This window comes from Tamandua tetradactyla, chromosome 3 (assembly GCF_023851605.1).
Source record: "Tamandua tetradactyla isolate mTamTet1 chromosome 3, mTamTet1.pri, whole genome shotgun sequence".
In the NCBI taxonomy this organism is placed as follows: domain Eukaryota; kingdom Metazoa; phylum Chordata; class Mammalia; order Pilosa; family Myrmecophagidae; genus Tamandua; species Tamandua tetradactyla.
The window spans coordinates 133,040,868-133,054,647 of NC_135329.1; the positions used below are offsets into that span (position 1 = coordinate 133,040,868).

At 39.3% G+C, this 13,780-nt stretch overlaps 1 protein-coding gene across 1 annotated transcript in view; it reads right to left on the reverse strand.

Annotated features, from left to right (window-relative positions):
- Nucleotides 1-1,052: 1,052 nt before the first annotated feature.
- FAP (fibroblast activation protein alpha) overlaps nt 1,053-13,780 on the reverse strand; it is a 73,568-nt gene continuing 60,840 nt past the window's right edge. The window contains exons 22-27 of the mRNA XM_077154014.1: nt 12,378-12,432; nt 4,727-4,826; nt 3,660-3,724; nt 3,085-3,157; nt 2,729-2,802; nt 1,053-1,444 (exon numbers count right to left, since the gene is read on the reverse strand). Of these exons, the coding sequence (XP_077010129.1) occupies nt 1,343-1,444; nt 2,729-2,802; nt 3,085-3,157; nt 3,660-3,724; nt 4,727-4,826; nt 12,378-12,432 (469 nt within the window). The 3' untranslated portion in view covers nt 1,053-1,342. The remainder of the gene's footprint in view (nt 1,445-2,728; nt 2,803-3,084; nt 3,158-3,659; nt 3,725-4,726; nt 4,827-12,377; nt 12,433-13,780) is intronic.

Consider the following 13,780-nt stretch of genomic DNA (forward strand, 5'->3'; position numbering starts at 1 on the left):
TGAGCCCCTTCCTGACACGTGAGGTGGGGCTCGGTGGCCTGAGTAGAAGGTATGGCTTTAGAAAGCAGTACAGGAAAGAAAGCCAGATTGAGAATTATCAGAACACTGTGGAGACTGTGGTCTGTGACCCTCTAAGCTCCTTCCTGCTGTTATGTTCTACGGCTGGATGAGTTTTTCTAGCCACAGAACATGACAAGCCATGGAGGACTTCTACCTGTAACTGGGAGGACTCAAGCCAATGATGGGGAAGAACTATCCAGAGTAAGCCAGTGCTGGGAAACGTATCAATGAAAAGTCCCCTAGACAGTGACTTGATGGGTATTTCCAACATTCATTCAAGAAACATCTTCTGGTAACCTGGCTGGACCTTTTTTTTCAATAAGGTGGCGACTGTAGAGATGTGAAGCCTCCCAAGGGCTTCTAAAGGAAAGTGGCAGGTGCTGGCAGAGCACTGCCTTGGGGCCTGCAGGCATCGTTTCTTCTGTTTCGCTTTTTCAAAATGAACTCTAAAGTGTAGAATTAAAACCCTAGCAAAATTTTATAGATACATGATTTTTCTTCTCTGGATATTCACGTCCATTTTATTTATTCACTTATTTTGTTTGGTTTGGTTTGATTTTGTTTGGTTTAGCCATCTGAAATCAGTTACCATTACTGATTCTAAAAAGGGACACAAAATATAGGAACTTTTCCAAATTTTAAGCATTTCTTAAAAGAAGCCTGAATTCAAATTTCTGATTTTATCCTTATCAAACACTTTTGGCAATGTTGAAGAAATTCTTTGGGAGAAACTTCATAAACATTTCCTGGAGGGACCGTATGAAATCCTCCAGAGAGAGCACACGTCAGGTGCATCCACAAAATGCATCTCAAATTTGATTCACTGCATTTTCTGAACAATTCGTTTGCATACTCTGAGCCTTTCCAGCACTTGGAGTTCTAAGAATTTTGAAAAACTGCTTCTAGATTCTTCTCCTCCCTACTGTGCTGGCATTTATTATTATGTCCTTCCCTAGCATGAACACAGAACTTGATATCCAAAAATCAATAAGCACAGATAAAATGAGTCTTTATTTTTTTCCTCAAATGAACAGATGATAGAACATCGTTTGTGCCCAGAGCAAAATTCAGAGCTCCCTTTTCTCTTCTTCCCCAGAATACGAGAAAATGTGAACAAAGTCTAGGTCGAACAACTGAGTCCTCCGAATTTTCTTACCGGCTTTTAGATTCATTTACTGTTGATGCCGGCACTTCAACAACATAAAGAGCAAAATAAGCGAACGGTTGGAGGCATTTACATGACGTTTTCTGATTGGGACCCAGGTTTTTATCTTTACCCTTCCTAGTCTGAAGAAGAAAAACACTGCTTTAAGAAGTGGGTCATGTGGGTGTATAAATGGTTCGTGGACAGGCCGGAGATGCCGTGGTTTTGATCGGAGTACCACTGCAACACAGAGAGAGAAAGGCGCCGTGTTAGTGCAGTGAGCTTTGGGGTTCTTCCTGCACTCGGGACCTGATAAGTTTCCTAATACGATGGGAAATCCCACCTACGAATACTGAAATCACTTACACATAACTATCAACCTTCACTACTGCTTCATATTTTTTACGTTGGTATGTTTAGATCCTCGCGGCTGAGCTTTCCTAGAAGCCAGCTTCCTGGGTGATTAGGAGCCGTGCCTTCCAGCATGAATGTGATGGGTCTGTCCTTTCGCTTCTCTCATTTGAAAAACGAAGGAGTTGGATTTCGTTTTCTCTCCGGCTCCTTCTGGCTCTAAAATTCCATGAGGCTTTTAGCCGGAGAATCTAATTCCTTTCTGTTTCAGAAAACCCACGGCACATATAACCATAAACACCGTTTATAGGAGGTAAAAATAGCATTGCGTAAAAGCAGGTAGAGAGCATTATAAATTTAACTTATTGTTGATCAGGCGCCAATAATAATATTGTTTTTACTGAATAAAGATGGCCACTGGTCATGATGCAAGTGTTTGCTTTAAGATGGTCACAATAAGAAACGTCAGAAAAATCTTACTTTGCCCTTTGTAAATTATTTTTAAAACTACATTTCCAAAAAATGGGGTCGCCTTTTGTTTAATATTAGGGAAACAGGAGGGAGACTTTATGCCCACCGAGATGGGAAAAGGTAGCTAACAGAGGCTGTCTCCCTAGAACTCTGTTTCCTTCTCCTAGCCCTCAAGTAACTTGGATTTTTCAATTGGCTCATTCATTCATTCATTCATTCAGTAAAAATAAGAGCTTCTGTGATGCTCCAGGCATGTGCCAGGTGCTGAGAATACACAGATGAAAAGACTTTCTTACCCAAACGGAGATGCCTGACTTTGTGGTCTCTGATGATATCCTGCAATTGTTTCTTACTGAACCAACAGAATCTTCCAGTTGTTCTGGAGACTCCCCGGTTTTGCAGGGGTACACAGCCGCACTTATGTACACACTGGATCACAGAACTATTGGGTTTTTGAGCTAGAAGGTCACCTAATTTTGTTGACCCCTTTATTTCATAAAGTGACTCAGCTGAGATCCTAAGAGGCTAAATGGCTTTTCTAGGGACCCTCAGAGTTAATGAAAGAGCCATGATTGTTTGCTAATGTTCTACCTACTCTACTCTGCAGCCTTTGTCAGGTTTTACTAAAGAAATAAAAATGCAATTCCTCCTTTTAGCTTCGGGGCCTAAGGCCGGGAGCGTGAGTAAAACGAGACTGTGTACCATTGCCTGGAAATCCACTTGTGCATTAACCAGAGCTTTAGCAATCTGTGCTGAGTTTTGAAAGTGCACATTATCTGCAACAAAGAGAGAGAGAGAGAAAGAGAGAGAGAGAGTTAAAGAGCTGCTAAATATCAGAGCGCGTCGAGTGACAATGCACAGCCTGGAAATGAACACCAGCAATGATCTAGTCATGCGGTCGACATTGTCAGCAGTGAGTAATCACACTCATTTATGGAAATGTCGCTGACTCTTAGGTACTGACCCTGAGCACAGGCATAGGAGGATGCTTAATGTTTCTTAAACAAAGTGATGCTGGCTCAGTATTTTTATGTGTAAGAGTCTTGCTTAAACCTCACCATCTGCTGTTCCGTGGATGAGAAGATAGTCTACATTTCTGAAATATTCTGCTCTTGCCATCACAGTTGAATTCTGGAAAAGAGGAAAAATTAACATTTTAGTTGCTGCAAGTTCTAATAGAAAACTAGCTAAATCATTGTGCAATGGACTTAGCACCAATACTGAAATTATGTATTGCTTTGGTTGATAAATATTTAAGAGTCGGAGCGACACATTTTCATCATCATTTGCATTACTTCCATCTGATTCTTACTTCGAAAACTGAAAGTTTATGTGTCATATGTTACATATGAGTGAGACCTTAGGCATAAATGATGCCCGCTCAAGCTGTGGAGGGGCTGGGGGGTGGGGGGGAGGGGAGGGAGAAGGGAGGTTAGGGAAAGAAGCAATGGAAAAGAAAGAATAGAATCCAAAAGAAGTCAACTCCTTTCTCCTACTGTTTTGTAGTTAACAAAAGAATCATTGTGTTGCTTGGGGACCCAGAATTAAAACTGTAAACTCTGAATGACTGTTTTAAAATTCATTAGCACAATTGAAATAAATTAATGACCTAAATAAAATATAAAATGCTTACTTTATAGTGGTCAAGATTATCATCCTTTGTTGGGAGACCCATGAATCGTTCTGTGTAGATAGATGCTATAAAATACATAAGAATATGTTGTTTGCATGCGATACATGTCTTTTCACCAACTAACAAGACCTCCTGGTTTAATAACTGCTCTTCTATTCTCCCATGTGGTGCTACTGAAGTTGGGTTCTGACTTTATTTTACTGTAATGCTCCACCAAGGCCATTCTTATAGTCAGCCCTAAAGAATATGTGTCATCTCTACACTTTGCCTTGATAAGGGAGGAAGATAGTGGAAAAAGAGATTTTGAAAACAGGAACATCTAATATCATCTTCACTTCTACCCAGGCCCTCCAATGGGGGAATGTTGAGGTAAAAAAGAAATCACAAATGCAGCCACTTCTAGTACTTCTACAGGCACCTTAGTAGATGAATTAAGACAATTCTCAATAATTTCCCTCCTCCCCCTGACAAAAACACATATCTCTTTCTGAATAAAGACTTCCTACAAGCCCTAGCCACAATGATCCCATTTCTACTCCAATCCAGGGAAGAGGATCTGATGAAAGCTATTTTTTGTACAATGATTAGAGTTACTTTCAAATAATCCATCTTGCCCTGATTTTAATCATAAAAATAGGAATAGATGGGAAGCGTAATTTTCAAACAAATTTTCTGTTTCTCTGATTCCTGGATTCCAAGCTGCAAACTGTGGTGTGGAGGTGAACTGCTTGGCCCAGGCCTGAATTTGCATCAGATCTGCTTAAAAGCCAGTTAATGCTGCAACTGTGCGCCTGCAGAAGGACAGTTAGCTCTGATTTCAAAGATCTGGTGCAGCAGGGGGCACAAGGTTTCTGGGAGAGAAGATTTATCGGATTATGGAAAAGTCCTTCCTTACTTTTTTGATTGTTACAATGTGATTATAAAGAATCATATAAACAACTTTGTTTGTAAATTATATTTTCCCTGGTGACGCTGGGGTGCATTTTACTGCATAATTTGTTTTCTTAGCCAGCTCAAATATAGAGTAATTATGTGTTAAATGTTTTCAAGACAACATGTTCCCATACCGTAATATTCCCAGCTGGAAACTGGAGCCACTGCTATTCCACATTTGAAAAGACCAGTTCCGGATGCAAGGGCCAGTGAGGAGACATAGCCTCCATAGGACTGTAGAAACATTGTTACAAGTCAGCCTCGATTTGTCTGCATTTATCTGCTCTCCTCCATATTTTTATAGCAACTCTAGTTTAAGTGCAAATGGGAATACAGAAAAGAGTAGATTAAATGGCTCTCTTGCACACTCAGCAGTAAGTGCCACTGGACAGGGCAGTCATTTCACCCCTATAAACACTTGGTATGCTGATCAGAATAAGCCCAAACATAGTCAAAGAAGTTTAAGAAACAGGAACAAGCATATAATTGCAATTTTTCTGCTAAAGTTTCTCTTTTCTCCTCTCTGTATTTTTCCAGCTAAGACCTTGCTAGAAGAAAAAGAGGCATTAACTTGAAAGTAAATCACAATTCTTCCCAAAATGTAAATGCCAGGTACCTCCCACAGTTTGCAAAAGTCCTGTGAATCAGAACTCATAGGCATTTATTATTTACTTGCATCTATGTATTTGCTTATAACTGTCATAACAAAACAGCAAGGGAAGGACACAGGAGCCTTCTGGTTAGTTTCAGACATGGCAGAATTTGTGTATGATGTAGTGTTATGCGTTCTGTTTGAGGATTTCTGACAACAGCTCAAAGACAGCTGTTGGTGTCTTTAAAGAACTCACATTTTCTTCCACTAATTTAAGGTAAAGGCAAAGAAATACAAAAGGGATAGTAATTACAGAATCAGACTAGGTTTAACTCTCACTGATTTCCTTCTCTGAGGGATCAACAGGTGATTCAGAAATAGGACCCTGATAGCAGAAATAGATGTTTGCCCCATCACTGGAAATTAGAACCTATTGCTAAACATGAAGTGATGAAAAGTGTACCACGGTTAGACTGCAATCCCCCTGGAAGGTAAATTCAGTTTGTATTAACTTGATGAGAGAGAAATACTTCTCCTGGGAGCATGTATTAAGAAGTGTTCTGGGATATGGATTAAAAAAATATATGCGCCTCATTAATAAGTGGGTCTCAGTGTTTACCCACATTGCCAACATAGGGACGTTCCTACAAGTCTTAAGGGGACAGTGTGATTCACCAACTAAGGACATGCCTTGCCTATAGGACCTTAAAAGCCACAAATTTCTGGGAATTACTGCCCTCAAATCAGGCAGCTCATCTCATCCTTTGCCACAGGAAAATTTAATCTGTAGAGAGGGAGAAAGAATGTCAGACAGTGAGAATGAGCAAGAGAGAAAGGAAGAGAGAGAAAAGATAATGGGGGGTGGGGGGATGGAGGCAAGGCAGTGGCAGGAGTCTAGTATCTATCTATGAAATATACATTTCTGATGGAGTGGGAGAAATAAGCAAAGCAATCTTGCTGAATTGAATAGTTAAACAAAGAACTCTCTAACGAGATGTATGGTTTTATTTTCCCAGTTAGGGAGACCTTTACAAAGGACTCCTGACCACAAAACACAGAAAAAAAGAGGCAGTTCCAGTTATACTCTGACCTCTTTTTATTACAATTGGAGATGTAAAATATGTTTTAAAAGGCAAAAAACATACATTTTTTTAAAAAAAGAAGAACCTTTGGGTTTGAAAATCACTTTAGAAGTAAAAATTTTCTATCAGTTTCAATCTTTGATAATACAAAAATAATTTGTTCTGATAATAGTTGAACAGCTATTACTATTACTGAAATGGAAGGCTTCTCCTTCCTTCCTAATTTCAGGTTTGAATGTGAGTAGAGAGCATGGTATATCCCTTAGAAAATAGTTTTGTGTACTACTATATTGGAAAAGTGCACTCACCCCAAATAACATAATGGAATCTTGCTTCTCCCCTGTGCTCCAGAGCAGGAAACAGCTCGAAATAAGATTTGCAATTGAAAACATTTGCACATAGTCAAAAAGTTTTTTAATATTTCGTTAAAAATCTTAGAATTATTAATCCATATTTACTCATCGATCAGAGGAGAGAGCTATATTTAAATAGCATATTCATGTTTTCAGAATGAAATCAAATTCTAGGAAGAAGAGCAAAAGCTACTGTAGCTGTGGAACAATAAAAAAGGTGTACTTTAAATTCTCAGGCAGCTTGGAAAAGCAATTCCTATTGTAGAAATGAGAAGAGAAAAAAAAAAAACAACAAAAAAAACTGAGTTGACTTTTTTCTACCCCTGGGTGGACTCCCAGGCAGAGTGGGAGTTGCCGTGAGAAAAGAACCCACGGAGCAGACTGGCCATGAGAATTCTAGAATCTTGTCCTTTGCACTTAGATGCCTTGCCATTTTGTATAAATGAGAGATGGCTTTAAAAAGGGCACAGAATTTTGAGAGGACTTATGGAACATCTTATGTGAACCATAATGCACATTGGGACATTTTACCTAAAGGTAATAATGATAACTAGCTAACATTTGTATGGCTAAAATTATTCCAGTGTTCTTTGTGGTTCCAGGCAATGTCTCCCACCCCTGGCCTCTTGCCTCCCCACTTGCCCTGTTGCCCTGTTGCCCTCGCTCAGTGGCTCTTGCTATTCTTCGAACTCTCCAAGCATGATCTAACCTCAGGAGTTTAGCAAATGCTGTGACCCGCTGCCTGGAATGCTCTTTTTCCAGAAACTCACCTGCCTTGCTTCCTAACCTCTTCAAACCTCTGCTCAAATTTCATATTCTCAGGAGAGCTTTTCCTGCCCTTCGGATTTAAAATCGCCACAGCCCTGGTTCTTATTTGCATTTTCTTTTTTAATCCCTCCATAGTACTTATCAACATTTTGCATCTCATTTATTTTACTTATCGTGCTTGTTGTCTTTTTCCCCACCCATTCCCAACCCCATGAAGGTAGAGATTTTTGTTTGTCTTGTTAATCGATGTGCTCTCAGGACTTGGAATAGGGGCTGACACACAGCAGGAATAATACAAATATTTGTTGAATATTTGACTTTCCTATTAAGTCATCCAATCCTTAGAGTGACTTTGTGAAGAAACTATTACCATAACTCACTATTAAATTTCAGAGGTTCAGTTAACTGGGGCAGAGGCTATGGAATCAGTAGGCAGCAGAGCTGGGACTTGAACCCAGAAAGCCTGACTCTGAAATCCATGCACTTTGCTTTACATCCCTACACTAAGGCAATTCTTATGGGAAACTTTAAGTTCAGAGTCTAATAGAGTCTCACTAGAGGTACATTTATCCTACTTCTACATTGTTACCTATCACATATAGCAATTCAAATTGCTCAAGTCACTGGAAGAGAAAGGACCTGAGATCAAGCCATGAACTAATGCTTATTCAACACCACCTGGCTAGGCCTATATTAACAAAGCAAAGCCCATAAATGAGGCTGTTATTTTAATACTTGAAGCAAAACCCCACTGCTCTTCAATTGCAGAATAATTGCTTCAATTCTTCATTGCATAAACCAGGCCTTCTCAACCTCGGCACACTGACATTTGGAACTGGGTAACTGTCGAATGGGTTGTTCTGTGCATTGTAGGGTATCAGGACCCCTGACTTCTTCCCAGTAGATGCTAGTAGCACTCCTATTCCCAATGAGGACAACTGAAAACATCTTCAGCCATGGCTACATGTCCCCTGGGGGGCAAAATAACTCCCGGTTAAGAACCATTGTCATGAACATACCTCTCAGGCACAGTGCTGGGGGCATAGTGGAATTTAATAAGCAGCTGAAAGCAGTATTGCTGAATTTTGGTTTAAGTTGGCAAAATGAAAAGGGAAAATAAAAAAAATGCCTTCTCCCCCTTTCGTGATCTAGATAATGGAGGGAAATGCAGGCCTTGCAATTTATTGACCAGTTGACTCCAGGAAATTCTGTCTGGGTAGGGATAGCATATTCCTGAGATCACTGAAGTACCTAAAACAAACAACATTCTTCCCTGATTTGGAACATAATAACAGCAGAATAATTCTCATGTCATTGCCAATACCATCCTCTTATTACACTGTAAACGACCACCCAGAGCTCTTCTCAGCTCCTAGGTCACTGCCTAAATTCAGACCCTTGGTATTTGTTCTCAGTTATTGCAGCTCTCCACATCGGTCCACACTCTACTCTGAGGCCAGATTATCTTTCTAAGACAATATTATCACTCCCCTACTGCCTTCAAGAACATGCCTCATAGAGATATCTGGAAAATATTATTAACGTGTTTTCAGGTGGAGGAAGGATAAGGAATTGTGGAATCAAATACTTTTTGGTAATGCTATGTTAAAATTAAATAGGTTTCTTTGCAGGCCTATATACATGGTTAGATAGAATGCATGATTTACCTAGCTTGTTAGACCAGAGAACATTTTCCTGAAAAATATTCTGGGGTTAATAGGAAACATTTTGGGGAGATGTTGACAGTTTAAACAATATCACAATGCCTGATATCGCCAAATGCTACACTAAACACTTGAGAAATATGTTAAAAAATGATGCAGTCTGTTCCCTTGATGAACTTAACATTCTTCTGAGAGAAACCAAGGTAAATGATGATAATCCGTATGAAATCAAGATAAAGAGCTACTGGAGCACGAAGAAAGTGATATATGAGTCGGGTTTTAAAGAGCAAGTAAGTTTCCATTTTGGACTGGGAAAAAGGCAGTGAATGGGAAAAGAGGATAGGCTTCCCAGGAGCAGGGAGCCTCATGTATTAAAAGCTGAGAACAAGAAAGCATATGACTTAAGATCTGGAGAGGGAAGGGGGGGAAGTAGAGAGTGGTGAGACTGGAAATGTAGGTTGGGCCCAGACTGCCAAGAGCATTGCATGCAAGGAAATGTGTTTGGCTTTACCCTGAGGGTAATGTGGAACCATGGGAAATATGTAAGCAAGATAGCAACAAGGTAAGAATTATGTATTGGAAAGATAACTTCATTAGCAACATTGGAGCTTGAGATGCCAAAGAAGGGAGGCAAGTTAAGAGACAAATGGGATAGTTTCAGCTAGTGCCACCCAAACTAATGTCCATGAACCAGAACCATCCGCATCACCTGGAATCTTGTCAGGCATGCAACTCTCAGGGCCCAGAATACTGAATCAGAGTCTCCAGTGGTGGGCCCCAGAAGCTGTGTTTTAACAAGCTCTCAGGTGTTTCTTATGCAAACTAAAGTTTGAGAGGCTCTGGTTTAACCTTAAAGAAAGACAATTTCAATGGGAATAGGGAGAAAAGAACAGATTTAGATATTTGAAGGCAGACTTGACAGAACTTACGAACCAAAGGAATGTTGGAGTCAGAGAGGGAAGTTGAAAATAGCTCTAAGCTGTCTAATTTGGGTAGCTAGATGCACGGTGAGGCCCTTTGGGAAGATGAGCATTTGTTTTCAAATAGACTAGAACAAATTTAGCTTAGGGCCCCGTAAGACATTTGAGGCATTTGAGGCATTTGAAATGTGGAGCTCAGAAGAGAGGTGGGGGCTGGTGGTAGGGATCTGGCTGTCATCACTTTGAAACCACATACGTTGGCCCAAGGAAGTGAAGAGCAGGGAAGGTCAAGGTCATTCACCGGAAACCATCATTTTTAGAGACAGAATGGAAGAAGAGGAAGGGAGGGAGTGCAGATAATGTAATGATTATAGATAAATAGAATGAAAAGAGAAAGGGGTCCTGGAATGATGGATAGAGTCCACTTTCTTTCATATGGCGTAAAATGGTTTATCTGGCTGCTACCTATTTCTCTAGACTCATTTTCTATACTTTCTATACTTTCCTAAGTGTATGCTTTAACCTTCAAAGTTTTAGGCATTTCTGATCAACTCAAGAGTTTCCCACACAGGTCCTGCTTTTGGTTAAATAAGGACATGGTCAATGGGATCTTTACTCTGCCTGGAATGCCTTTGAGCTAATCTGTTTTCAACAAGCTCAAATGTCACCTCATTTCTGAATTTTCCCTTAACTTCCACAGCCAGAATTAACCATTCTTCTCTTTTTTTTTTCCTCACAAGAAGTCCAGCTCTATATCTTACCCATCATGTCATCTTTTCATCACCTAAAGAATCTAGCACAAGAACTAGTTCAAATCCAATCCATTACATAGTAAATACATATGGATGAAAGAGTGAATGAGTGAGTGATCAAAAAGATGGATTAATAAATACCAATTGGTCTTAAACCCAAAGATATAAATGGTGTGGTTTCAATTATTTTCCCACCCTCTGACACCTCCAGCTGATCTGGGGGCTTTTCAGTCTTGGTCCAATGGCAGGCCACTTAGACTTTTCTTTTCCCACTACCTCACAATCTCTTCCATGTTGGAAAATAGAAATGAAGGCGGCCTAACGTGCTATTCTTTCCAGAGACATTTGCATAATTAGAGGTGGTGAGCATCTCTTATTGAAGAATTTCAGGCTGATGTGGGCGATATTTTTGGGTGATGAGTGGGTTCCTTAATTCATCTTGTGTAAATGGTTCTCTACCAAACTAATATCTAGAATGTTCTAGAAATGTAATGAAGAGTTCTACCTTGTGATTATTCCAAAACCTGCAGGAAAAGAAAAGTTGCAGCTCTAAGAGAAAGGCTAAAATGAGTTTATATAAGTATTTAACATGAAGTCTGAATCTTTACTTTAGGACATTACATATAAATGGACTGTAGGAAAGTTCTTATCTGAAATATTTCACCATAAAAATATTTCACTTATTTCCACCCATTTGAATTCCATTCTGTTTAGATATTTAACATTTGATAGTTTGAAGAAGGACCAAATGGCTTGATATAACAAGTTTTCCCCCAATTTACAACAGTTCTTCATCTGGTCACTGAGTTGGGAGTTGAGCTGAATCCTGCAGATTCCTTTGAATATTGGGTTTCATTCCCTCCATCTTGTGCAGGCCGCTCTTAGAGAAAACAGCCAAGAAAAACAAACCAAGCACGAATGGCTGCAAATTAACTTGCAAATGTACAAATTCAGACCAAAAAGTGATACAGGAAATCTTCTTTGAAGAATAATTATCATAATTTATAATGGGCAAACTTAAACTCCTTCCAATATTTCTCTAAACTTTCCAGCGACCTCGTTGCCTATTCCTGTATGTTCTGTCACTTCCTTTTATATGCATTTTTAAAACCCATGCAATGCCTCAAACCTGGAAAATTATCTCCATTTCCTAGTTACATGACATGTAACTAGGAAACTGAATAATACTTCTCACCAGTTAACACAAATTGAAATTAAGTCCGGTCAAAGAATTTGATTGCCAAAATACTTAAGACATGACTGGGCTAGGTTAGGGACTATGGAATTTATACTGTAAAAGTCCCTCTAATTCCAAGATTTAGCTAAACTTCCAATAAAAATGAAATGTGAAATAAAAAGTATGTATTTTGCCTCTCTAATTTGATAGTGGACATAGTTCTGTTTGGTGTGCTATAGTCTTATTATGAAAAAATAAAGAAAAATATATCCCAGAAAGAAACTAAATGACTGAAAAAAAGGAACACAACTTGAAACCACCACTTTGAAGCCCAAATTTTCCAAACTGACTGTTTCCATTGACAGATTAAATTATGTTGCAACATTAACATTTCATGAGAAACCTTAAAAGCGAACACTTTGGAAAATGATGACTGCTGAACTGAATAATAGGCATAAAAAATATAAAACAACTCACCCAGCCCCATATGGCTATTCTTTTTTCATCAATGAAACCCATTTCTATGAATTTTCTAAAGTAAAAGAAATAAATTTTTAGAATTTTAAGTGTGTACACATGACATTTACTTCACTACACAAGCATATTTAATCCAAAGATTTAATAGAAACGCATGTTTTCTTTGTTTAAACACATGCATAATAAAGCTACATTTAAAAATAATTAAAACAGTATTACCATGCTTTCTGCAAAGGATAAAAGAACACTCTCAGACTCTAATACACATTCATCACACCCTACTTTCAGGGTGGTAAAGCTCGGTATCTTGATTTTGTAGCTTGGGACTTATAGATGTCAAGAACTAGCTCATACTAACACAGGAAGTGGCAGCACCATGATTAGAACCAAATTTCCAAAGTCCCAGCTTTTGGAAAGAAGGTTTTGTTGTTGCTGTTTTAAATTCTATCAGTTTCTCATTACCTTTCTTGTTTACATATTAGTCATAGTCACCATTGCCTTTGTAGCCAACCTGAGAAAAATGTCTACCTCTCTCCCGCTTTATGCTTAGGGCCCCTCAATTCAGCACAGTATGAACAGCCACATGAATCTTTTAGAAAACAGAAAGGAATCATTTTAGCTCCGTTACAAGAATAGCATCCATTAGCAATTTTCTTTTGAAAATAAATCTTTCCTTGGGAACAAGGGTCCATGGTGAAGAACAACCTTTAAAAAGTCATGGGAAGTCCTCAGGAAGCATAACTTCGTAAAGCTGGTGCCAAACAAAAGTGTTTCCTTGAGGATGGCTGGTGTTCTGGAGCAATAAGAATTTATTGGGGGTGGGAGGTGGTGATGGGGGTGGTTTGACCAAACTTAAGAAAATCATGGAGCCCCAGGAGCAGTGGTAGAAAGAAGCAAAGTGCAGGAGCCATTGCAGAGGCCTCAATGATGGGGGGAGGACTGGGAAGCCAAAGTGAGACAAAACACTATCCTTTTGTTCTCTTCTCATTATTATTAATGTCCTTTCTCATTCTTCTCTGGAAGTAGATCTGGGTGATTTTCATTGGTTTTATAATAGGGTTTGCTTACAGGGATTTCACAGCAACCATTTTGCTTGTTGCATTGATTCAATGTGCACGTTTCAGATGCATAGAGGAGTTGGGCAAGTGCCCGGGACAAACAGATGGGAAGAGGCCCCGTGAGTCACAGCTTACCAAACACTGATTCTGAAGGACATTGAGAAGTCTACAGGGAAGAAATGCAGTGGCAAAGAGAAATTTGCTACCTGTGTAGATGCTGCTCATGGTAAACCAGAAAAATGGGCAGCAAGTTGCAGCACTTCAGTGATTGCTCCCCAAACTTCAAAGCCAAGTGAAAGAAGAGAAGCTGTACTCTTTTTGTTAAAAAAAAATAATCCTGACATG